Below are 26,472 nucleotides of genomic sequence, written 5' to 3'. Positions count from 1 at the left end.
TAATCTATAGATTGTGACCCTATCTATAAGGTTTTGTTTATTCAGACCTACCTATTAACACTGTACATAATGTTTGGAGACCAGGATAAGTCAACACAATGTAATCTACAGATCGTGACCCTATAAGATTCTGTTTATTCAGACCTACCTATTAACATTGTACATAATGTTTAGAGAAAAGATAAGTCAACACTGTAATCTACAGATCATGACCCTACAAGGTTCTGTTTATTGAGATCTACCTATTAACACTGTACATAAAGTTTGAAGACAGGATAAGTCAACACAATATAATCTACAGATCGTGACCCTACAAGGTTCTGTTTATTCAGACTTACCTATTAACATTGTACATAATGTTTAGAGATAGTACAAGTCAACACTGTAATTAACAGATCGTGACCCTACAAGGTTCTGTTTATTCAGACCTACCTATTAACATTGTCCATAATGTTTGGAGATAGGACAAGTCAACACAATGTAATCTACAGATCGTGACCCTACAAGGTTCTGTTTATTCAGACTTACCTATTAACATTGTACAAAACATCTGGAGACAGAGAGTGTAATCTATAGATTGTGACCCTATCTATAAGGTTTTGTTTATTCAAACCTACCTATTAACATTTCATACATGATGACACCCAGTGACCACCAATCACAGGAACTATTATACCCTGCTCTAGTGAACACTTCAGGTGCAATGTAGTCAGGTGTCCCTACAGTAGAATAGGCCTAGAACACACAAACAAAAACCTATAAATTTTACAGTTACATTATAACACAAAATAAATAACAATACCACAACATAATAGCACAGGAAAAAAGTACTACACAGAAATTAGGAAACCATGATTTTTCAAGAAGTCATTATGTTGTAAAACAATCAATTGAAAATGAAGAAGTTAAAAATAAACTGACAATACTGCTAGAAATATAAAGCTTTAAAGGTTTACATCCTATTAAACTGTTATAACTGGAACAAAATGAGTAATATGGTAGCCATTACACTAACTGAAATCATGTTCATAATAAGATTTAAATTTAAAGTTGTACTTGTCAACTTGGATAAGCCTATTTAAAGTACAATGATACATCATTTCAAAACCAGAGCCACCTTTTTTGTTAATGAAGTATACTTTCAATTTGCTAATTTATAGTAACATGCAAGCCAGCTCCAGATGTTGATATCTTGTAATTTTGTTTTCATGTAAAAGTTTGACCTTCAAGTATTTAAAGATGATAAAACCAGAAGTAAAAAACTCATACTCACTAACTGTCTTCGATTTCTTTTCCAACTTTCTGCTTTTCTTCTAGAATTCATTGGATTTGAGGCTAATAAATTTGAATACAATAGAATATGAGACACAGAAAAGTGTCAATTTCTCCATCGATATTGTGAATAATTAAAATAGAGAGATTCACTAGATATAAACATAGAGATCTAAAGATTTTATGCCTGGATTAGAACAGCAAGGCATCATGTAGTTAAATTTAGGTTTACTTTACTTCTACATGGGTTTAACCCTAACAGAGACTAAAAGGTGTCAGATAATTAACCATAATTATTTGATAGTAATAAAACTACTGTTTTTACTCTACTTGGCAGAGACTAAAATATATATATTTCAACCAGTCCCACGATTCAGTAAATTATTTAATTGTCTAACTATATTTTAATACTTACACAAAGACATTTATAGATTATTCTTGTTTCAGTAAATTATTTAATTGTCTAACTATACTTTAATACTTACACAAAGACATTTATAGATTATTCTTGTTTCAGTAAATGATTTAATTGTCTAACTATACTTTAATACTTACACAAAGACATTTATAGATTATTCTTGTTTCAGTAAATGATTTAATTGTCTAACTATACTTTAATACTTACACAAAGACATTTATAGATTATTCTCGTTTCAGTAAATGATTTAATTGTCTAACTATACTTTAATACTTACACACGGACATTTATAGATTATTCTTGTTTAATGTTAAGAACACAATTATAATTTAAAAACAAAATATAACAAAAAGCCAGGAACTTGTAACACATATGGAAATGTTAGACATTTTATCTTTACTTTCATCAAATGTCTTCCTCATGTTTCTTCCAGAATTTTTTGATGGATTTACAAATATTTCAAGGTGCAAGAAAGAACTTAGAAAGGTAAAACAAAACTACTGGTAATATATTTACATTGTTATCATTTCTCTTAGAATCCCACAAATTCACTTTTCCCCTTTGCCAAAAATTACTGTCAGGTTTTCATAGGGGCTGATTCCTTACAGTAAGTGTCTGTGACTTGTTGGTGATAAATTTCAACAATAAACAGACAGCCCAAAATCCACTTGTTTTAAAATAATATTTTCAAAACAAGCCAAAGGTATGTACAAAAAAATTCTTTACACTATAGGTTATCACAGTTGTATTTAGAGCTTCAATTACTTTAGAACACCCTTTGACAAGATGAATTATTCTCCTTTACCCTGTTATTCCAATACAATCTGCAATTATTACACTTTAAAAGTTGCCACTATACACTCTTTATAAGCTAAACTTACAAACACAGTCTAGATCTATTTGATTATATCTCTCACTAACTTCGTCTTACTTTCTCTTTCACTAACTTACTTGCTTCTACAAACTTGGTGTCCTATATATAATGTTACTGAGGCCTATAACTTTCCGTAAACTATTAGACATTATGATGTAACAGTATACATTTAATGTAACAAGAAAAATTCCCGAATGTTCGAGTAACATGACGTCAATTCACAACAATTGAACTACGCCACAAATGATTCGTAAACAGTTATGTAAGCAAACTAGCCATAAATATCACTTTTAAAAATACTCAATTCAACACCCATGCTTTATAACTATCTAAGTTATAACTCTTGTATTAAATTTAAATGAAACAGTCAAGTATATCTAGCAATTAGCTACAAGGAATTGCCCTTGCAGACACCACTCCTATCAAAATATTAATAATATACTTTCAGGTTAACTTGCTAACTCTACAGTAAAATATTAATTTAAAATATGGTCAAATGAATAATGTATGGTTACCAGATTATTTAGGAGCAAGTGGAGTAAAGTGGCCAAAAACTTACAGAAATCAAGTGGTTTGGCTTGAGAGAGGTTCCTATAGAACTCAGTTCTATGAGATTTCTTTAGACCTGTACACAACCCAAAGTCGGAGAGTTTGACATGGCCCTGATTAAAACCCAAACAGAAACTGCTTAACAGTCAATATTTCAGTGCTTATAAACTCAAAACATCTGAGAAAACTTAATATTTTACAAATAGCACAATAATAACAACAATTAATAGTTTTGAAAAAAAAACAAAAAAACTTTCAATCTGCCATGGAATCTAACTACATTTTATTTTGGAAAATACATAAGCAAATTTATTTCAGATGAGAGAACAAACTAATGATTCAAACATACTGATCATATCAGTGTGACATATTTTTTAGGCTTTATATAATCATAAACTAAGTACTTATGTATAATTTTTAAACCACACTAGCCACAAAACTGACCAAGAAAAAAGTTATCTTAATACCCAGTCTACGAGTAAAGGAGACAAGTTTAGTGGGTTGATTCCCAAACAAAGTTCTTCAGTGCTCTCTTTTTTTAAATTCTGAATAGAGATTTAAACACCTTGTGAGATGTGGAATCTGAATTGCCCATCAATGTGGTTAAATTTGCACTAGTTTTAAGGCTATAAGGAAGGAAGTAAAATCCATACCCCCCATCTAAAATACAGTATCAACCATACAGATTGGGCAATACAAGACCTGGCTTCTTAATTCTACAAAGCTATTTTATTTGCAGCTTTTTCAAGTTCTATAAACAGAGATGGCCAAAGAAAGTTCAATGCAGCTTATTTACCACTGTAAGTTGTCTAAGTACAGTACCTGCCCAAACATGAACACTTATATTATTTTATCCATGAGTAACAGATTTTAGCCAAACCCCTGAACTCTGCATCTTCATGGCTAGACACTATTGACAGATGAATTCTTTTGGCAGTAAAGTGTAGATTTCTTTTGGGTAAGCAGATTGAGCTCTTTATTAGAGCATATTTTGTTTTAGTTTTAACTTGTAGATTTCTTTCGGGTAAGCAGATTGAGCTCTTTATTAGAGCATATTTTTTTTAGTTTTAACTTGTAAACTGGAAACCATGACACCCTTCTGTAGCCCACTTAATCCCCCAAATTTGGTCTCATTGATTCATAGGCTGGGTGTTAAATGTTTTAAATTTTTTCCCCATTTTATTTTTCAAGCACAAAAATTCTACCTTGGCATCCAGCAATAAGTTATCTGGTTTGATGTCTCTGTGAATGAAACCTAGTTTATGGATGTAATCAATGGCTAATGCTGTTTCTGCTACATAAAACTGAGTACATTCTTCTGTTAACGTGTCCTTCTTCATTAATAAGGTCATCATATCTCCTGAAATTACAACATGTACTTCAGAACAATAATTAACCTTGACTTTAGCATGTAAATGGCTTTCTTTGATATTACAGATAAAACAAACCTCCACAGCTGTAAAGCCAAATATTTATTTAAAAAATATAATTGTGTTATTTTGAGAAATAGAATAAAAATAAATTCAAATAACATTTTAAATTCTTTGGTTCAGATGTTAAACATCTATCCAAACTGGTATACCTTCTTCGGGTATAACACAACCATATTCAGAGCTTACAATAAACAAAACTTTTGTAGAATCAAGGCAATAAATAATGAATTTAAGAATTAAGTATACTTTTGTTTCATAAATTAAACAAATTCAGCCTTCTCTTATATTTTAGAAAAATCTACAAAAGATAAAAATCTCATCTCTTATCAAGACATTTTACATATACATATGTCTGACTATTTCAAGGAAAGAATCTGATCTTAGTTTTTCCCAATATCTGGAGAAATTCTATTAGATTAGTCAGTGATGTTAATGTTTTTAATTCTAAATGTAAAAAAGCAACAACTTTTTTGATATTCCTAATTTCAAAATTTCAGATAAACTAGCAGGTAAAGTGTAATACAACTCTAGGAGAGGTCATGGTATATCAATAAAATGGGGAACATACTGTAGAAAAGGGAAGTTCAATCTAAACTCAGAGTATAACAATATCTGTGATCTGTTTGTACCAACTTTGTTGTTTTTTTTGCTTAACTTTTACAATCTTATTGACACACTAATCTATAAATAGCAATAAAAGTTCACAAAGAAACAATGTTTCTCTATGATAGTTATCAATTTTAAGCACTGCATCTTTAAAACAATTTTATTATTTTGGTACAGAATGGGTGTAGTTTGCGAGTCCCATAAATAATTTTATTCAATTTCTTTTCTGGGTGAACAAACTAACTTCTCTATTTGTGAAGCTGTTACATTATAAAATGTTTAGATAAACACAAAAAACTGCTCTACATTCTATAGTTATATACTATTAAAATCCTTAAAAAATACCCTTCAAGTAAATCTAAGTAGAACAACATTAAATGGTTTTAAACAAAATGTTCACAGTGTCAAAAAATTAAAATTCTACAAAAAGGGGGTTACTGTTTCAAAACACTTTACCTCCAGGTAGAAACTCCATTATGAGATAGAGATTAAAAACATCTTGAAAACTGTAATACATCTTCACAACCCATTGATAGTCTGCTTGTACCAAAATGTCACGCTCTGCTCGTACATGAGCCACCTATAAAACAGATCAAAACAAAAAAACTTATTTTTGCTACTACAAATAAAATAAGAAAATTTTAATGATTTCATAAACTTCATTTTCAGAGAAAGAAAAAATTCTAATTTGGACAAACAAATCATATTTTACACACAAATATAAAACAAAAAGAATCTTTAAAATGGTTTATAACAAAAATTCATTAGATGGCAGCCATATATTTTTACACAAGAAAACCAACAATTAAAATATATTTTTCCACATCTGATGTTAATGAAAACAGAACCTCTAGCACAACAATCTGCTATATGACAATATGTAAAAACAAACTTTGTTATCCTTTGCAATATCTATCTCTCCACAAAGAACAACAAAGCATTGCATGTGTCATAAAAAAAGCAATGGATAAAACTTTTCTTAAACAAGTAAAACAAACACATGTTGAGGAGTAACATAAAGTTGTTGTTTGTAGAATTTTGTGCAAAGTTACTTGAGGGTTATCTCTTCTGACTAACCCTGATTTTCAAGTGACAGACTAGTGGGAAAACAGCTTGTAAACATCACCTATCTCCAGCTCTTGGACTACTCTTATTGAATAGCTAGATTTGACTGTCACTCTTATAGCTCACCCATAGTTTCAAAGTTTGGAGATAAAGTTTTTAAGGCAGTAACAAGGCACAAACCATAGAACCTCGGATCCACAGTCCACCACGCTAACCACATAAAGATTAAAAAAAGGTGTTTAGTACTGCTATGATGGAAATATTTATTTGAAGGTTGTAAATTAGAAGAAAGTAAAACAATTAATACATTGTTTTACAATTGTTTAATTAACATAGTTTTAGCAACTTAAAAATATGTATCTATAGGTTAAAAACATAATTTTACCTGTTCTTTCTCTAACATATCTACTTTCCTTAGAATTTTCATAGCATAAACATGCCCTGTATCTTTTTTTTGTACAAGACGTACTTCTCCAAAGGCACCCCGACCAATCACCTTCAAAGGTTCAAAATCTTCAACACCAAGTCGAGATCTCTTCAGTCTAAGAAATTCAGACTCCTTCGTAGCATGTTTTATTCTCTTTTCATTTTTCTAAAAATATTATACACAAGAAAAAAATATGCATATTTTGAATAAACCATTTACCTTCCTATCACCTGAACTAATTTGTTTTAAGACATCCAGGTTTAGCTATTTTTCCAAATAGCAATAAAAACAAAATTTGAATTGTTCACACAAAAACTAGGTATAACTGGATTTTAATAAAGTTTAGCAAGAAAAAATAAAATATTTCCATTTCTTCTGTAAGCCAGCAGGAAAAAGCAATTAGAAAAGTTAATAGACTGAAATTTGTCAAATTCACTAAGTTCTGTAATTTCTTACTTGGAGACACAGGAAATAACAGTCAAATATTAAAAAAACCAGTTCAAAGAATAAAAAAAGTAACAGCTTATTATACTTGACTGATTTATATTATATTTAACCAACCTCTTTCTCTGAAAGTCCTTCTTCATTCATTGACTCCTCTAGCTTTACTTGTCTAGAAAAATAAAACAAATTGTTACTCCTTTACAGTTTCTCCAAGCAAGATAACCCAAAGATCAAAATATTTCAAGAAAAAAGTGAGGCAAACCAATATCAATCTAAAACTTTCTTGGGAAGAACAAACTGTTGCTTGCATAAGTATAATTGTTTGTTTCTCAAATTTCTGCATTAGCCAACCTTAATTTTGACAGTGATTTATAACTCATCCACAGCTGTATATGAATATAAAGACACTTCAATCTTATCATTGTAAAATTATCACTTCAAGGTGTCACTATCAAACAATTTTTAAGGTATACCAAATAATGACAAAGACTCCATGTTCTACAAAGTATAAATGTACTGAAAGTTAAAAAAGGTTTATTAAATCAAATTCAACATATTCTGAGAACTTAAACTTGAAACTTTTTTCCTTTAATGAAATAAAACATTGTACGTATTTACAATCATTCAAGGAACTTAAACTGAATTAAAATTCAGAAGAAGTCATTTAACAAGTTTCAAGGCTGAAATGAATAGATTCAAGTGAACATAAGGAGGAAAGAGTCAGAAAAAAAATGTCTACAACTTGTATTAACCTAACAATGTTTCTTGTAACATTTATAATAGATGGTTACATTCAATTAATAAAAGAAAATTAGTAACATTCACCATTATTCTTTTAATTTATAGGTTGAGTAGAAAAGTAATTTTGGACTTTGTCCAACTTATTTAGTTAATAAACTTGTGGAATTGAAAGAAAGATGAGTTATGCATTTAAATAAAGTTAAATCTTGGTAAAAGAAGGTGGCAACAATTTTCTTCTTTACAGTTTTGGTTCACATTACCTCATACAAAGCACTAGTTTTCTTAAATTATGATATTTTTAATACATGTTTGAATGGTGCTGCTTTCTCTAGTTTTTCTTTTTTTCCTCTTAGAATAACAGTATTCACTGTCCAGAAAAGTAATTTCTTGATGTATCTAAAGCTATGATATAGTTTAAGAAGAGACTAATTTTTCTTTTACCAAAAGTCTTGCACAGTCTTTTAATAGGTAGTATATACATTTTTTTGTTTTTTTTATAACAAAGAAAACAGTTTTCCAAATTTAGAGAGTCTATGAGTATCAAAAGTTTAACAATCTATATTAAAACTACAATGCAAACACAGATTGTATCATCCTCACTAATTTTATAAATACACTAAGGACAGTTGCTGTTAGTTGGTTTATTTTAGCTTGAGTTTATAACCTAATGATCACTAGACTAAGAGACAACGCTAAACATAACTGAAAAAAGTTCTCTAAGCAGAATAAAAACAGCATGGTGGCACGTTGAAAGCTCATGCAAAAAAATGTCAAGCGTATTAAAGTTTATCCAGGAATTTTTCATTCTAAAGAAAATTGCATCAGCATGTTTTTGAATAACACTATAAATCACTAGCTTCATACATATTTCTTCCTGATTCAGACTAAGGAACTAAGTTGTTGTTTTTTCCACAATGCTGTCAAAAGAAAGAATTGAAAAAGAAAAAACATGGCTAAGAACTGAGAGAAACAAATTATGGAGCCAGCCTGTTTACTTTACAACATGCTGGAATAACCCAATACTCAATACTTAGCAGTTACAGACAAAAAACAGACACCGGTAATTCTCAACATAATTCAAATATATTTACCAACAGCATAATTCCCATGAATAACATCAAATACGATGACTACTTACGCTGTATAGAAGTACAACTTAGCACATCTTCTCCAAGTTTGTGTGCCTTCAACTACTTACCTTGAGCATGAATTTATAGGGAGACAAATCAAATTTTTTAAAATGAATGTATTATAACTGTGTAAATTTTCAATCTCATACACTTGATGGCTAATGTATGTTACTGTACACCATCCTTCATGTCTAGATCAGTAATTAAACCAAAATGTAGTTACACAATTTCTGCTCCATTTTCTATACAGTGATATCTTAAATTAAATGTATATACATGTATTCTTATTGACCATTTTCAGAATTAAACCGTTATAAACAACTATGTTTCACCTTTTATTCAAAATTTTAGCATTCATTAAATAAGCATTTTTCATGATTGCATAACTGTCATTAATATACATGGTTCATGTCAAAATGTTCCAAAGAAGTACATTTATATTTCCATTTAACAACATTTCAGTGTTTACCATCTCTTTTAATTTAGTCCACCATGAATTTGCAAAATTTTTTACACATTTGTTTCTAACCATGCGAGTAATTTTAACAATAGATCACTGAGCATGGAAGTAGCTTTATTCTTTTTTTCATAAGTAGAATATGCTATGTACAGATACACAGCAATCTTTTACATTGGCAGGTCAGGTGATACCTTGTGGTTATATCCTTCCTAATTTCTGCTGGAATTCCCAACAGTGAAACAGGTAGTGTGTGTGTGTGTACACTGAGAGGATTGGCATTACAAAATTTGGTATATGATGCTGTGCTTTATCAGTATGGGACAAGTTTTTATCTTAACATAGCAGAGTTTTGAAAGCAGCTCTCTCTAAAAATATCCATTATAAGCATAGATTGACTTCTTGTGCACTCATCATATTTTGACTACGGTTGCACTGAATAAAGATTATTTCACACCTATCTTAAATTGCATTCAGGCTCTTTCTTTCTTCAAACTCGGTCAAAGCCAGAGAAACTCAGTTTAACTCCATTTTATGACATTCCTCATGTTAATTGTGGTTATCTTGTCTGATTAGGAAAGCAGTGTATCTGTAATAACCAAACCTACATGAATACTAAATAATTAACATTCTTACATTTTGTTTGACTAAAAAACAAATCATAGTTTTTACTGTCATGAAAACAAGGCAGCACATTATATGCACATCTCTGTATTAGCTATTATTACATTTATATTGGAAATATACAAAGCACGTGTGTAGTTCATACCAACAAACCATGTTATGCTCAAGAATAAAGTTTACACTTACTTCAGTTCTGTTTTCATATTCCGAAATCTACAAATAGAACTTTATAAACATTTTTCTACACATTTCATTTCTAAGCATATGAATTCATGGGAGGCACTATCATTTAGAAAATTAGGTAAGCAAAATAACAATGTTCAAAATTCACATCACGCAAACTTTGTTTTTAACGCAAACAGGCATTATCTGTTCCAGTTACAGGTAGTTGAGTTTATTGTTCTACTTATATATTCCAAAGAAACCTATTCCCACGAAATTAATTAAAAAAACAAAACAACTGTTCTCATGACAATTTGTAGTGTGCCCAAGAAAAGGTCATCATACCGTTAGGAAAACGACGGGGCTGAACAATTAAAGTACACAATTCAAAAACTTCACGGATTAACGACAATAGGAACAGCTCCAAGAAGCAACGTTACACCATATGTCATAGGACAAAGAAGAAGAGTGAGAACAATGTCACGATAAGAGTTGCTATGAACTTTAGGTAACGCCCTTTGACGGTCAAAGGGTGAACGGCCGAAATTATCAAAGATCAGGGCAACCTTTCTATTACTCGTAACCAGAAAATGTGTGTAACTAATATTAGACTTCACTAGTTTCGTTCAAATTACAAATAAACAGTTCTTCTGTTCTATATTAAAAGTTATTCTGGTAAAGTATGATGAAGAGAAATAAATTTATTTGTTGAATCCGATTAAAGTAGGTAAACACAACTGGGCCTAACAAAAAAATATCAAACTTGTCAATCCTGATAATTAATGCTCTATTAGAACAATTCTGCTCTCACATTTAAGTTTTATTTTATCTTTTTTAAAGAGAAATCCTCTTTACGTAGCATTTTTGGTTAAGTATACAAAAAGGTCAATAGCAATGACAAAGTCGTGATCTCATATTTCATTGGTTGAATGATACTTGAGAAATGAAGAAATTGAAAGGGTATGATGCAAACGAAGGTGTGGAATAAGTTCAACTATCAGCTTGAATCGCTAGGTTATGCTGTTTTCTCGGTTTCCTTCGCTACTATTGATTCTTGTGGATCATAAGTTCAAAACAGTTTATTTTTCTGTTTACAAATGAACAGAAAGTAGAAGTAATTAAATAACTTCTATATTCATTACGATAACTTAATAATGCAGGCAACTCAACGTCAGAAAAATTCATTTGTATTACTTCAGGACCCTTAGGATCGTGCCAGTATGGTAACAGTAGAAAAAAAAAACAAGAGGGAACTCTCAATAGCCGCAGAACTTGAAATTGTTTTAGGCAGGATTGGAGTAAATTAATCTACAAGACTTTTTTATCCTTTTCATTAGCTATATTTTTGTGCGCCAGCAATATCAAGCGTGGTTCGCGCGTATACCCGATTCGATTTTATTACTCATCAGGATCTCTACCAGCTTACCCTCAAATTGAAATTATTTTAGGCAGGATTAGAATAAATCAATCTATGAGACCTTGGGCGTGGTCAATACATCAATCGAAAGGGTTTGACCTCCTGAGTTCAAAACTGTAATTTGATATCAAATCGCTCAAGAGATGATGGAGCTATGAGCTAAAAATTTGTACTTAAAAAAGAAAAACATACCACACACACACACACACAGAACCATGAGCCGCGGTTAAAAATACTGGCAAAATTCATTAAACTAAAGCTATTTGTTGCACTTACTCTTTTTGCGCAGTCATATTTCGCAGATTATTAAAAAAAATAGGAAGTGTGTAGGTTTTAAAAATTCATTGTGTTATTATTTACACTGACTAAGTGTTAAATGAAACAAAAATTACATTAAGGAACTAGAAACTAAACATACTGACAGAAGATTAACTTTCATATAATCAAAAAAAAGAAGAAGAATAAGAAGAAAGAATTAATGAAATCTATGTGTAGGAAACAATTTCACCGACACTACAGTGACACGTCCGTTATGTTAAGGTAGAAATTTGAAACAGGATATTTCGTATCACTAAATAAAAGAGGGAGGGGCTTCAATTTCATACAAGTCCTTTTTACTGTCACTGGCATGGAACCAAGTACAAAAAACGTTATACGTTTTTTATTGTTGTTTACTTATCTTTTAAGTATCCACCCTTTTATTATTTGACATAACCTGAGCATAACGCGCAATCCTGCTAAAGATTTATTACAAAGGAATGGAGTCCACACAGGTTCATATTATACCTACCAGTTTCTCATTACACAGCCATAACAATGTGTATGATTACACACCATAACTGCGAAATGTTTTTACTGCTGTCACGAACTTAAGATGTTTGAAAACACAGATTTTATATGCAAGCAACCACACACAATACTTTTCATCAAACTTCTTAATTATCTGCTTCTATACTAGCAGACAAATTATTTATGCCGGTAAGAGAACAAAAGCTTACAAACACAGGAATACAGGAGGTAGTTGGAAAATTAAACCCTATGTAGAGACACCCAAGGTTTTCAGTCATTACAATAACTGAATACTGTTAAATACAACGTACATGTTCTTTCTTCTTTTTTTTACTTTTCCGCTGACATTCAGATTTTGAACATTAATTTAAGTGCACATTTTCCTTCAAGTTCTACTCTATTGTGTTACAAGGTCAAACTCGGGAGAGGAAACTGTACAGGGGACACTTGTAGAAAGTTGAACTGGTCTTACCTGTTTCTCCTTTCCATTTGTTGTGATAAGAAGTTAGAATAATAGTTCTCAAGGTGCAACTTAGCCTTGTTGGCCTTGTCCAGTGTATGACCACTGAATCTGACCTGTCCACTGTCAGTGGTAGCCATCTTTGCTCGATAATTTTTCTGCAAGAAAAAATAGCACTAATTACTATGTACAAGTACTCTTATACGTATATTCTTACACGTAGTAACAACTGTCACAGACGTTTTAATACAACAATTATATAATCTACACGGCCCAGATTTTAGTAGGTCACTTAAACTTGTTGAAAGAAACAACAATGACCTTATACAGCTTATTTACATATCATCTACACTTTAATATTCTGATGGACTCATAATAAACAACTAAGTTCGTTATTCTAGCGAACTTGTTAGTTATTGAATTTGAAATGCTTTAGTGGATGATTCAGAGACCATGTTTGAGCGAGTATAAAATAATTTCTTTCATTAGACGTAACAAGTAATAAACTGTTAAACGTTAAAACGAGAAACCTGCTTGGTGAACTAGTAATTAGATAATTTTAAAATAGCACTGGAAGGCAATTAGTTCAAATAGCACCACTGAATAAAAAAACAGTACACTATAAATCTTGGAATCAATGATGCAGAAAAAGACCAGAAAGGTAAAGAAATTGCTTTATAAAACTCCACTCCCCTTATACTCCCGCGAACAATATTAACACTGGGAATTGCTTGACAAAACTCCACTCCCCTTATACTCCCGCGAACAATATTAACACTGGGAATTGCTTGACAAAACTCCACTTCCATTATACTCCCGCAAACAATATTAACACTGGCATGGCCCATGTCAAAGCATTGCTTTGAGTTTCTTGTTTAAGAATCATTGTCAAAACCTTAAAACTCCAGAGTTTTCAGTTTTAATTACCTGGTGATGCTCTACTCAAAACGAAATAAAATCCTTCAGAGAAACTAACAATATTTGCTCGGAAGTTTCAAATTTATCATTTACCTCTTAAATATATTCCCCAATTCATTACTACTTGTGGTACTCGTTTCCTCCACAGTAATACGTTATAGAATTTTATACAACAAAGGACGAACAGATGCAATCTATAAAAATACATAAATAAAATTAAAAACTTTCAAGCTGAATTTTAAAGAAAATTTGACAATCCCGCAAACACTTAAAAACTTTTTTAATACTTAACTGCTTCCATCCTTTTTCATTATTCAAGTAATACACACTAAAAATAAGTTTTAATCGAAAGGTTCACTAATATTGCTACAACTTGGGGACGTGTTTTACTCACAAGTTTTACAAGTTATTTTGCACTCAGCTGTGAAACTATTTCTAAGTTTAACCTACGACATTCTGTCCATTTCTGTTGGATTAACGAAAATCATATTATTATCTTATTAAAATATCAAATATGACCTACCTTAAAAATAATCTGACTGTCCCAAAACGTAATACAAATATTAACAATAGTTTTATGATCAATGTTATATTTACACTGACACTCAGATGAAGAATAGTTTCGAGAAGTTATTTACTTAACAATAACAAAGTGAAAAAGCGCCTATCGTTGTACACTTTCGTAACAAATATAAACCTGGCGTCTAATATTTCCATGGAAGCAGTGCAAGACGGACAAATCCACTGCAAGAAACGCAATACGTAATATTGCCGTCTGGCTCACCACTGACAACACACGCGCAACTTAAGGATCAGACTACTTTCAGATTAGTAAATACTTAGATTTTACGCCACCCGGCCATATCATTATAAAGAAAACGGAAAGATAAAGAAAACATCGGTAATTTACAGACACTTTTAAAACCTTCTGTTTATGTTGGCTTGAACACATGGCGCCACAAAAAGTAGTTTCGGCGCCGTGACGTACATGACGTAATCGACTCAGTCACGTTATTCACCCTTCCTGAAACAGAACCGACCATACAGGTGATTCAACCCTCCTTACAGACTACAGAACAGGGGCCGTTAACTAATGTACAACACACAAGAAATACAATATTTGGTTTTTCATTCTTCAACATAATATTGATAATTCTTAATTATGTACTTGGTAATAATTAGACTAAAAGGCTATGTATTAACATTAAATAAACATTATATTTAAGATATTACTTCAAATGTACATCACTATTCACATTGTGTTGCTCCTACATATATAAAGTCCTTAAAACGTACATGATCCCGGAAACATACTGCTTAGCCCGTGTGACAACCATAAACAATATCATAATACAGAAAACAATGTTCAAGTGTGCTGAGGATACACAGATAATCCCGGAACTTCATGTCGATCTATTAGAATCGCTAGCAAGTGAAATTGACGAAAACAACATGTTGAAACACGGAAATAACGAACTCCAGCTTTAAGTGAAACCTACCATGTCTTAGATATTTATGACGGATGAGGCTTCAGTGTTTAGCCCAAATAATATATGGCGAAACTTTACATGGATGAGGCTTCAGTGTTTAGCCCAAATAATATATGGCGAAACTTTACATGGATGAGGCCATACTGTAGACTAATAAATGGTTAACACGAACATAGAAAACAAAGAATACAGTAGGTGGAAAGGAATCAGGGTTTGCACACACTGGATCCGTCCACACTGATTTATTAACAAGTCTAGTCAAACTAATACTTCCGTATATGTTTACAGACGGAGCTAGAACCAGAACACGTCTGTTCCTGTCATACGATTGTGATATTCGAGTACTCTGATATCTCTCAGAAAAAATAAAATAAGTGTGGTATTCAGGTACACTGTTCTGCAACACAAAAGTTCAAGAAACCACAAAATGGATTCCGTAAATGTTATGAACATGATTAGCAAAATAAAACAGTATTTTGATTGACATTTGTGTAAACGAGTCTTTTACTTGACTGGAGACTTCCGTAAACTCCGTCTGGTTTTGGAAAACGTTTAAAGCTGCTGGTGTTAAAAACTTCTGTGGTAGATACAGTCCATAGATCTCCAACCAAGTACAGTCTTCTCTGCCTAAACTTTCTCTTAAACAAGACTCTTATTTATTGGGCAGCTTCTTACTCTCAGTAAAGTTGTAACTGGCTGCTTGGGTGAAGAGAAATTTACTATAACGTCCTTAGATGGTAAAGACGGAATCAATAATCATGAAATACGAAACTTTGGAATCAAACCAGCAGGATCCATAATCTTTAGATTACCAATGCCGATAATAATTCAAAATAAGTATATACAAATGAGATAAGCCCTAAACTCATATTGACTTGTACAAATCTCTATGTCACCATTTGAAACTAACTTAACACCGATCCTCTGCATGCAGGACACCTGTAGGAAATTTTAGAAAACTTATCTGAATATATCAAATAGCAATATATCATACATTAGATATAGATAAATAAAACATGATGACATTAATATCATCATAGTCTCCTCTTCTCTTTGATAGGATCTTACCTTAAGAAAGACATTGAATTGTTGGAAAGTATTAAAATGACATCTACTGGGTTTGATGTACGGGTATTAAAGGTTGCCATACAAAGAAAATTTAGATCGTTGAAAACAAAAAAGAGTTAAGGGATCTAATTTAGATGTTCAAAATGATTAGAGCCGATAGTATCAATGCATCATCTTTTTTCACATTTAATGGTGAGAATGGTAGGGCAAAATGGGCAGAAATAAAATTTTTCATCTTCAGCTTAGACAGTTTTAGGTTTTTAACAAGGTGTTTGGCTTTTGGATGTGGCAGATCCAGTAAGTTTAAGGAAGTTTAAATGAAGTCTCAATTAATATCTAACTGAGCAGGATTGGATTTGGGTTTGCTTTATTTATTTTTGTTGATGTTTAAATGTGGATGGGACATTCTATTGGACCAGCAGGCTTGTTCTTAACCTGTAAATATTGTATGTTATGATGACACAACACAAAGTCATATCAACTTACACATAAGTTCACAAATTCACTCGGAAAGTTTTTCCAGCAAATGACTGTCAACATTAACCACTGGCATGTCAAAGATCCCAGTCCACACTGACAACTGGCACCAACCATAAATTACCCTAGGAACATCTCTAACAGCCTCATATGTTCAAATTATGTATCTGGTGGGTCTTGCACAATCTACTCTGCAGAAAGTTTGCTACAACTCAGCTAAGTAAATCAAGCAATTATTGCATGACATCAAAACAATGTCTCACTATAACATATTCCTCAATGTCTTAGAAAATAACAGTTATAACACCCTTTCATTGTGTATCTTGATGCTATTTTGCCATGAACCACCAGTTGATAGCTCAAAAGGCATTTCATTTTCAATCATCCTATTGTCCTTACTGCTGGTCTAGCAGTTAATTCCACTCTTAATAATTCAGAGGTCCTCACTGATATCTCAACCAATAAGCAGAGTAGACAGGCTGCTTCTCTACTGGTACTACCTTCTTTTGCTCCCCACATTCAGTCACAAATATACTGCCAGTTTCTTTCTCATCCTCAGTTGAGATGATATAACATAACATAGAACTCTCGTCATAAGAGTAAACTTTTTGTTACCTTTAATTCTTCAATTAAACAATTCTCTGAAGAATCACCAAAGATATACAAATGAAGCTTGTTACTGTATTTCATATATATATATACACACTAAACAACTGATGTAACTCATACTTCATGTCATTGAACTAGCAACAGACAGGATACATACAAATCAATCCAGTCATCAGGCTCAAACTTTTGTTTTGTTCTGTTACTGTTTTGCATTAACATCTTCTTCGAAGTTATGCCACTATGCCCACTTGCAGATGCACAAATCTATGTGCATCAATTGTGGAATATCTACACTTAGCACTAAAGTGGACTCACATCATTCATATGTATATGTTGGCATGTGATTGTTGTACAGTCCAATCAACCATCTAGTCCTAGAAACATGTCAGTAAAATCCTTAATAAATTCACTCAGTTTGTGTCTTTGTGTCAAGTTCAAGTTGTTAACACAATCCTTAACTAAAAATGTAATACAATGGTAACAACAGTACCTATTCAGCTTGACTGCAACACTTCTGCTTCTGCTACCATGCCAGTGACCATTCTAGCTGGAAGCTGAATAGCCAAATGTTCAGAGTTACATGCTTGCATTATTGCAACACCAACATTTGGACAGATCTTTGTTTAAACAAATGTAGCCTGCTTTCCAGACAGAAAACAGTGTTTTATGTATGGTTCTATTGCTACAGGTAACAGCAACAATGTGCTAAACTGTCTCCATAGTTCACCATGAAACACCACTTGCACATTCAGTGGTATAATCACCTATATTCCAACATGTATGCATGCAGTTTATGGTTTTCTGGCCCAAACTGATCAACATTGGATGGTTTTATCACAGAAATAAAATCAACTCTTGCATAAACAAAACTGGTTGATATTCTCTACAGTAGGTCATTACCTAATGCCTAAACCCTTCTTAGAAACAAGTACCCCTTGTTTCATGCACTACACTACCAAAACAAAATCAGACATTCCCCTCTACTTATGTTTAGCTTGTTACCATTTACCAGAATAATTTTTGTGGTAATGTACTGTCATGGTGGCTTTCCATAGAGTCACTGATGCACAGTAAGATTTTGATAGATCCAAGTATATACAAAAAACTCGACTTTTTGTGTCCATGTATTGTGACTGATACATTACATATGATACCCTGTCCATCTTTCTCCAAAACAGCCACCACAAACGTAGGTACAAACTGCTACCTGCAATCACTTGAGCTAGTGAACATATACAACTTAGGATCCCTAGCTTAAACTAGGCATAATAATTGCAGTCATAGTTGATTAGCGACCTTCCTGTGTTTGTTATGGCATTGACTGAAATGGTACTCATGTCTGATAGTCCCTTCTTATGAAAGAATGAAGACATTTTCAAAACCATTGGACATGTAAGTTGCAGTTGGAAAAGGGATTCTTTCCCTTGCACTTTTATGCCTCTGGGAGTTCAACTCTGGTTGCACTTCATTGCTCAATTCAACATGATAATTTCCAACTGTGTTGTCCGCCTACCTCTCTGAGAAATGTCGTAAAACCAATGTGGTGATGCATGAGTCTGCTCAGCAGCTTCTCAATAATCCTAGCAATGAGTACCTCATCATGATTACCAGGAAATATGGTCATGAGTGCCTTTCATTTAACCTCTTAAATCATTCATGTAAACAGCTAAGTTATCATGGAGCTCTTGCCTTCAATCTTTTAACTCTGCCCTATGAACTGTTCGATTCTCCACTGGGTCAAAACTCCAGAACAACACATTGACAAGTGTGTCCCGGTTATCAAGTTGCTCCTTGTCCATGTGTCCTAGGGTGTTGAGCATCAGTCTGTCTAATCTCAGCATCAGGCACTGCAAAATTTGCAACTTATCATCAGACATCGCATCTCCTGTTCCTAAGCTCAAACTTTCCAAGCAAAAACATTAACATTATAATTAGGTGATAGTACAAATATGTAATTGCAACCAACTTTTCTGTGGCTACAGCACTGCGCGTATTTGTGATATTTCTCATATCCTTTCAAGATTCTGTAAAAGATATGTATATCCTGATGAATATAGCATTATCAAGGGAAAATTTGTAAAGAACACCACAATACATAAAAGACCACTCACTGTCTCATTCTGCAATGAGCTCAGCTGCTAAACATGATCTCAGTCTCTCATTGGCTGGAAAGGTTCCTGACTGCCTCAAAGGTCACCTCAATTATGGTAAAATACTGTATTTTCTTCTTGATAGTACCAGAGCATTTCACAGTAAGCTTCATCTACCACTCACCATTCTTCTTGGCCTTGGGTGGCTCTACGTAGCACTTTAAAAAGTCTGGGCTAGTTAAAAAAGAACCTTGGAGTCACATATAGACCACTCCAGCATGTCTTGGGACATTCAAGTTTGCTAAACACTACCATAGCCTTCTTTGACACCTTAGACTCCTGCATTCTAGCAGTAATCAACAGGTGTCAGGTAACAGCAACTTGTTCTCTTAGCTGCCTATCAACCTCTTGACCCCTAGGGTTGATAAAGATGTCTACATGGGTTAGTCTAATAGAGTATCTCTACAAGACCTTGCCACATTCTCTGATTGGGTCCTCACCACTGCAGCTTCTTCCTCTTCACCATAAATTCTATATTGTCCCTTCTATATCGATCATGTTTTAGCAAGTTTAAATTACAAGAACGCCAAAAGGAAAAAAAGATACATTTTCAAAATAAACTTTACACTAAACTAATAATCTGGTCACAGCACCAAAATTCCTCTTGATAAGTAGTCTATGGTATTCATGTAAAATGATATCTACTGTAAACAAATCCATATCCTCAAAACACAGGGTACAGGTTCTGGAAATGTTATACAGATAGAATACCAGGGTAGCGTCGACAGGTGCTGACCTCTCATGTGGAGAACAGCTGCCTCACAAAGTAATGTTACTGGTGGCTTTCTAGCTATATACTGTCTTACTTTTTTCCCATCTTTTGTTAAATAATTTCGATCATGGACGGCAAACAAGAAACACAAGGGTACCTATAAAAACAATATTCATACAGTGTAAAGTTTAACCTACTTGATGCCATAGCTATTGTGGGTAGGAAGGGTGATTTTGGAAAGCTGGATCAAAACATGGCTGTACCACAGAGCCAAAGATCCAGAACCATGAAAATATTCCACTTTTATGTCATAATTAGTGCAGGTTCCAACTATATTTAGGTTATCTGTTTCAACAATAATTCCAAATAAGCATATCTGATGGAGATAAACTTAATGCATACCAACTGGCACAAGCCTCAGTGTCACCCCAGGGGCAAGAGAAAAACAAGGACAAACAGTTATAAGCCTCTATAAAATAGGTGTTGCAATATGTAACCTTTATTTAAGCTAGGGATTATATAAGTGCAAGTTACAAGGATGACCCTAACAAAAGGCAAAACAATTAAACGAAATTTTTGAAAAAAATTATTTGAATAAACCAAAATAAAGGTGTATTCTAAACTAGTTAGAAAAACGTAAAATATCATCACACGGGTAAAACTACGAAGACTTTTAATTCTTAAAGATACCATATTTATTATACGTGTGGTGTTTTGAGTTGTCTTTTACTCACCACTGTGATATTATAAGTTCACTTTGGTGATTAAACAACCCAAAACACCAGATGTAAATATATGGTCACTGCGGTAAGCAAACGACAACTCAAAACATCATGCATAAACACTTTACCAATATATTAAACCTAGTCTCGTTCTTTCGATTTACCCTTGTCCAGAGTTACTAATGAGGGGTGGGAATTCCTGAAACTGGTGTAACTCAGTGACAAGTATTGAATGATAGTTTGGGCGTAGTATTTATTTTTAGCACACCATGTTTAATTTCTTGTTTAAGCTAGAGCTTTTCATTATATAGTCTATAATAGATGGTATTAAAAGACAGGTAAGAGTTCAGAAATCGTTTTATTCTAACTTTGTGAATTATTAAAATAACGCATGTAATATTATCAGCGCAAATTTACGGAGCCGTCATTAACTTTTTAATTTTGGCTAATATTTAATGATTTAAAATATCTGCAAACCTAACTAATTCACACAGTGTCTGAAATTTACCTTTACGTAATTAGATCTAGTGCAAAACGCCCCTCACCTCTATTCAGGACATCTCGTGCACCTCTACATCCTTAAAACACCCTCTGTTCGGAAACTTTAGCTTTCTATCCCTCCTCCTCCTTGCACGTGATTAACATCTATGCGTGACTCACGTGAATCGTGTCGATGCGTCACACAAAACCAAAATTACAATATAAAACTTCACGTTCTACAAACCGCTAGAATGTCAGTATACAATACGGCTAAAGCATGTATGATTTAAAACTAAACAAAACGTATTTGGGTCAGGGATAACTGCAGCATTCACTACCGAGAAATCTTAGATCTTATGACACTCTTGCGGTTTACGTTTTGGATTCACAAGTATCCTCTCTTTAAACAATACAGAAAAAGAGGCGGATAGAGATCCTGGTATTATTTGTTTTTATGTTCTACACAGCAAAGGTTGAAACCAGTTTGGTAACCTAAAAACTACTTTTCAATAACGAACATACACAAATCATGGGTCAATAACAACTGCAAAAACAAAACTGGCAAGCAAAACTACGATATATATAATCATACATTGGTATTGTTACGCCTCCAGTCGTTAGTTAATTTTCCGTAACTTCGTTCCGAAGAAATTTTAGCGACACAAGTCCTTTCTTAAATAAAATTGGTTTATTCTTTCTGAATATAACTTTACGATACACTTAATTTCAACAGTCGCTTTATAACAACGCTGTGTCTCACGTGGCCAACAATATTTTGTCCGCATACATTCAATAACTCATTACCTCTGTTGTCCCGTCACGCTGTCAACGTCTTATATATATCCAGTAGTCTCCCGATAATTCACGAAGGTTCGAGAGAAGGAGTGGCGTGACACTTGTCACGTGACCTCGCTGACGCAACAGTATGTTTCAGACCAACAGTGCATAATATACTCATAAAATAAAAATCTATTGTCTCGGCAGGCAAATATAAATGCTGTATGTAAATCGTAACCTAGTTATTTGTATTTTGTGTGTGAAGTTTTTGTTGTTTTTTTTTTTGTCTTGTTGCTTAAATCTATCTTTAATGTAATTTATGTTATTATCGTTTATAAACATATACAATCATCCGGAGTTTACTCTGAAACAAAAACATAAACAGATTATAATGTAAATACTTTTAGCTTATTTTGCATACAGTTTATCAGTGAAAATCCTGATCGATTCATAATCATGCACATGGAGCAGTTAATAAAAAACATCCAGTTCACGAACATTCACTTTGGGTCTTGTCTTTGGCTTTCGATTTCCGCTTGATTACCAAACCTTTAATTCCACGCTTCACAGTTTATAAACTTCTATAAATCTTACCTTTCCACCGAACATAGTATCAACTAGTTTCATGAGGTTTGGCTCTGGTAACGTAATTAGCATCCACAGGTTAAACTCAACCCTATCTTTCTTTATGGATTTCATAAACGTCTCACTGCATATTAATGTTTCTCACTCAATTTCTCTAATAATATTAGAAGCTTGATCTAAATTTTGGTTTCAACGCACTCATCTGGGCTAGACAGACTTTTGGGAATACCACTTTTCATTAGAAACCCAAAGATAGGATCGAGGAAATAAAAGCAGAAGTAGCAACAAACACTTCTTCAATTATTTCAAAATCAATCAAATATATCCGCCCTTTCCTCCGCTGTATGCTGTGAGAGGCATAATAACCCGAGATAATTAGCCTTAAAATTTGTAAAATACATTAAAATCTTTCATGTTACTGCCAGCAGCTTGAAAAAAAAAACAACTACGTAATTCATACGAAAGGTAAAAATAAGTATACTTTAATATTTTATTATCGCAGAAGAAAACAGGGCTACTGCTGTCAAATATACTGTATTAACTACAGCTATTTTCCTCCCACCTTGTTACTCTCACTATACAGTATAGTGAGAGTAACAAGGTGGGAGGAAAATAGCTGTATAGTGAGAGTAACAAGGTGGGAGGAAAATAGCTGTAGTTAATACAGCTATTTTCCTCCCACCTTGTTGCTCTCACTATACAGTATTTATCAACGTATGTTATTTATGCATACACGATCAATAAGTTTGTTTGTTTGTTATGGATTTCACGCAGAGCTACACGAGGGCTATCTGCGTTAGCCGTCCCTAATTTAGCAGCGTAAGACTAGAGGGAAGGCAGCTAGTCATCACCACCCACCGCTAACTCTTGGGCTACTCTTTTACCAACGAATAGCGGGAATGATCGTCACATTATAACGCCCCCACGGCTAAAAGGGCGAGTATGTTTGGTGTGACGGGGATTTGAACCCGCTACCCACAGATTGCGAGTCGAGCACCTAACCACCTGGCCTCGATAAGTAAGACAGGGCCATGCAAACCCAACACATCACCCTAATCTTAAAACACTAAAAAAAGGGACAAAAGTGAAAAACTAGTAAGATTACAAAAGTTGTAGCTGGGACCTTATTCATCCCATTTGAAGTTACTTTAAGCGAATATCAATCTTCTGTAAATTGCGTCGATAAGATTACATCACAATTGTACAAAAGAGTTTGACAAATATTACAGTTTCCTATATCCTGTTTTATGTCAAATCTTTGGTTATTAAATTCGTACGAGATTAGAAGTACACAAAGATCACATTAGATGATTGCTAGGTGAACTATTTCCTTCAGTGGAATATTTGTAAATAAGAATTCAACATGATAACTTGCCATGAAAACAGTGTTCGGAAATTTAGTGTTCCTGAATTGTTTATAAAACTAAAACTGTCGTGTCTTGTATGGCGGTGTGACAAGTTAACATTTATTCTGTATAAAAGTAATGTTGTATGTCATGTTAATTAAACTGAATGTTGCCAATGGATTTTTATAGAGGACTTTACGTGTCAACTGCGTTTAAAATTGATGGATTATAAACTGTAGATGACACTGCCTTACCGATGGGTTTAAAGAGAGGAGAAGTGTTTTATACAGTGGACACTTCCAGTAACACTAAATAAACTGTTCCTATACCAGTACCTAGCTATCTTCATGCTAATTTTATCAACTTTTCTATAGGTATTACAGAGTTCCCAGCACGTCAAGCAGTTTGTCATCAACCGACAGGTTTGTTTCTGGCTCGAAAAAAACATCGTTGCCAAGGAAATATAATATAAAACCAGATTTTAAAGGTGATTTACTTCCAAAAGTTCAATTTCTTATTTTGCCACCTTCGCACTTCACTGCTTATATGTACATACATACACACACGAGTGTCGAAAAGAACATAATATTTCAGTAAAAGTTATTTCAGTGATAAAACAAAACTGGGTCACACTACTGTATACAACTAATATTATGCTTATACCCCAAATCCGTGGAATACGACAATTGGTGTAATGTTGACTGAAAATTCACTTACGTCCCGTCGAATAGACAAAAGAGTTTTGCTTCTTTCTTTTTTTTGCTGGACGGAAAATTGTTATTATTTCTCAAGCGCTTTATTTAGTGAACAATTCTAGAAACACCAAATAAACTGATTCGGATACCACTACATTTGGGACAATCGCGAAAATTTTATTAAATTTTCTCGAGTTCCTAACTTGTATACAAGAAAATGTTCACTTTTACAATAGCTGTGATCTTGTATCCAATATACAGCTTGTTCTGTCAACAGTGGTGACTGTATATTAACTGTTTAAAAAAGAAGTATTAAACGTGATATAAACATAAATAGGAAGTTATTAAACAGTATACACTACTGTAAATACGCAGGGCTCTACTGCTGTGACATCAGTATAACTTCTGAAAGAAATTGAAACATATTAAGCATAAGTCTGATAAGGTTGCCTTCAGTGAGTTGAGGCCCTCGTGACTCTAAATAAACTTTTTATAGTAACAATTTTTACACGTGTGTGTGTATGTGTCAAAGGTTTGCTGTATACTTTTTACTATTTGGGTCGTATCACATTGATAATGTGATTTGGAGGAGCGCCCTTCTCTTTATCGTGATTGCTGGGGCCATGAACCGAAACACACTCTTCACAGACTTCGACCCGTTTCTAAAGGTTATATGTCGTATCAATTGGGTACATGTATTCGTAACTTTGTCATACATGTCTGAAGAAAACTACAGTCGGCGAAACATTATTTAACTGTGTCTTTTAGGGTAGGGTGAGGGTGAAGTGTAAGAACAGTAAACACAAAGCAAAAATAATTACATCACATTTTTCATTACGGGGTACGCCAAAATAAAACTCGAAAGGAAATATCCCCCCCTCCCCAGAGGAATCATCAAGTTTGCTACAAGAGGACTTAATCATGGCACATGACGAGGGTTATGGCGAAGAGTTTACCTGTGAATAAATTCTTTAAATAATAGCGAAGACATTCCGTAATGTCGAGATTATGAAACAATGTTATTAATGAGGGTGTGGCCCCCCAGTGGCATGTCTGCGAACTTATACTGCTAGAAACCGGGTTTCGATACCCGTCGTGGGCAGAGCACAGATAACTCTTTGTGTAGCTTTGTGCTTAATAATAAACAACAACAACGAGTGTGTGTGGGCCGACCCCTTACACCATTTTGAGCCGTTCTTCCGATGCAATGGTAAGCGCGGCATAAAAAGTCACTTTCGTTTTTGTGTCGATTTGTTTGAAGTTAAGCACAAAGCAACATAATGGCCTATCTGGGCTCTGCCCACCACGGGTATCGAAACCCGGATTCTAGCGTTGTGAGTCCGCTGACATACCGCTGTGCCTCTGGGGGGGCCGTTTGGGGTCGGCTTTGCATATTTTGCTACAAATCTTCTCACTCAGTTAAGGTCTTATTTTCAGTATCAGAGCAGTAAAACTGAAATTGCTTCAGACTCGAGCACGTCGTCCGGCTTGTCCACTTAACCTCGATATTTAAGGGGTGTAAATTTTATCGACTTGTGACTGCTTTATACATATGATACGTAAATAAATTGTTTG

General features: G+C 33.5%; 1 protein-coding gene across 6 annotated transcripts in view; it reads right to left on the bottom strand.

The window, feature by feature from the left end:
- The window catches only part of LOC106457076 (serine/threonine-protein kinase tricorner-like), a 55,996-nt gene that overhangs the window by 9,431 nt on the left and 20,093 nt on the right, over positions 1 to 26,472 (bottom strand). For 2 of the 6 annotated variants that reach the window (XM_022382886.1, XM_022382887.1), the window contains exons 2-10: positions 13,880 to 13,980; positions 12,881 to 13,026; positions 7,206 to 7,257; positions 6,603 to 6,809; positions 5,609 to 5,732; positions 4,319 to 4,473; positions 3,124 to 3,226; positions 1,274 to 1,335; positions 618 to 735 (exon numbers count right to left, since the gene is read on the bottom strand). In XM_022382886.1, the coding sequence (XP_022238594.1) occupies positions 618 to 735; positions 1,274 to 1,335; positions 3,124 to 3,226; positions 4,319 to 4,473; positions 5,609 to 5,732; positions 6,603 to 6,809; positions 7,206 to 7,257; positions 12,881 to 13,008 (949 nt within the window). In that variant the 5' untranslated portion in view covers positions 13,009 to 13,026; positions 13,880 to 13,980. Of the gene's footprint in view, positions 1 to 617; positions 736 to 1,273; positions 1,336 to 3,123; positions 3,227 to 4,318; positions 4,474 to 5,608; positions 5,733 to 6,602; positions 6,810 to 7,205; positions 7,258 to 12,880; positions 13,027 to 13,879; positions 13,981 to 14,309; positions 14,595 to 17,359; positions 17,366 to 26,472 lie in introns of those variants that run through there. The other 4 variants (XM_022382884.1, XM_013916460.2, XM_022382889.1 and 1 more) reach the window with 3 other exon arrangements.

Source organism: Limulus polyphemus, unplaced genomic scaffold (assembly GCF_000517525.1).
Source record: "Limulus polyphemus unplaced genomic scaffold, Limulus_polyphemus-2.1.2 Scaffold289, whole genome shotgun sequence".
Taxonomy (NCBI): domain Eukaryota; kingdom Metazoa; phylum Arthropoda; class Merostomata; order Xiphosura; family Limulidae; genus Limulus; species Limulus polyphemus.
The sequence above is the reverse complement of the archived record's forward strand: the minus strand, read 5'-3'. Positions and strand labels throughout refer to the sequence as shown.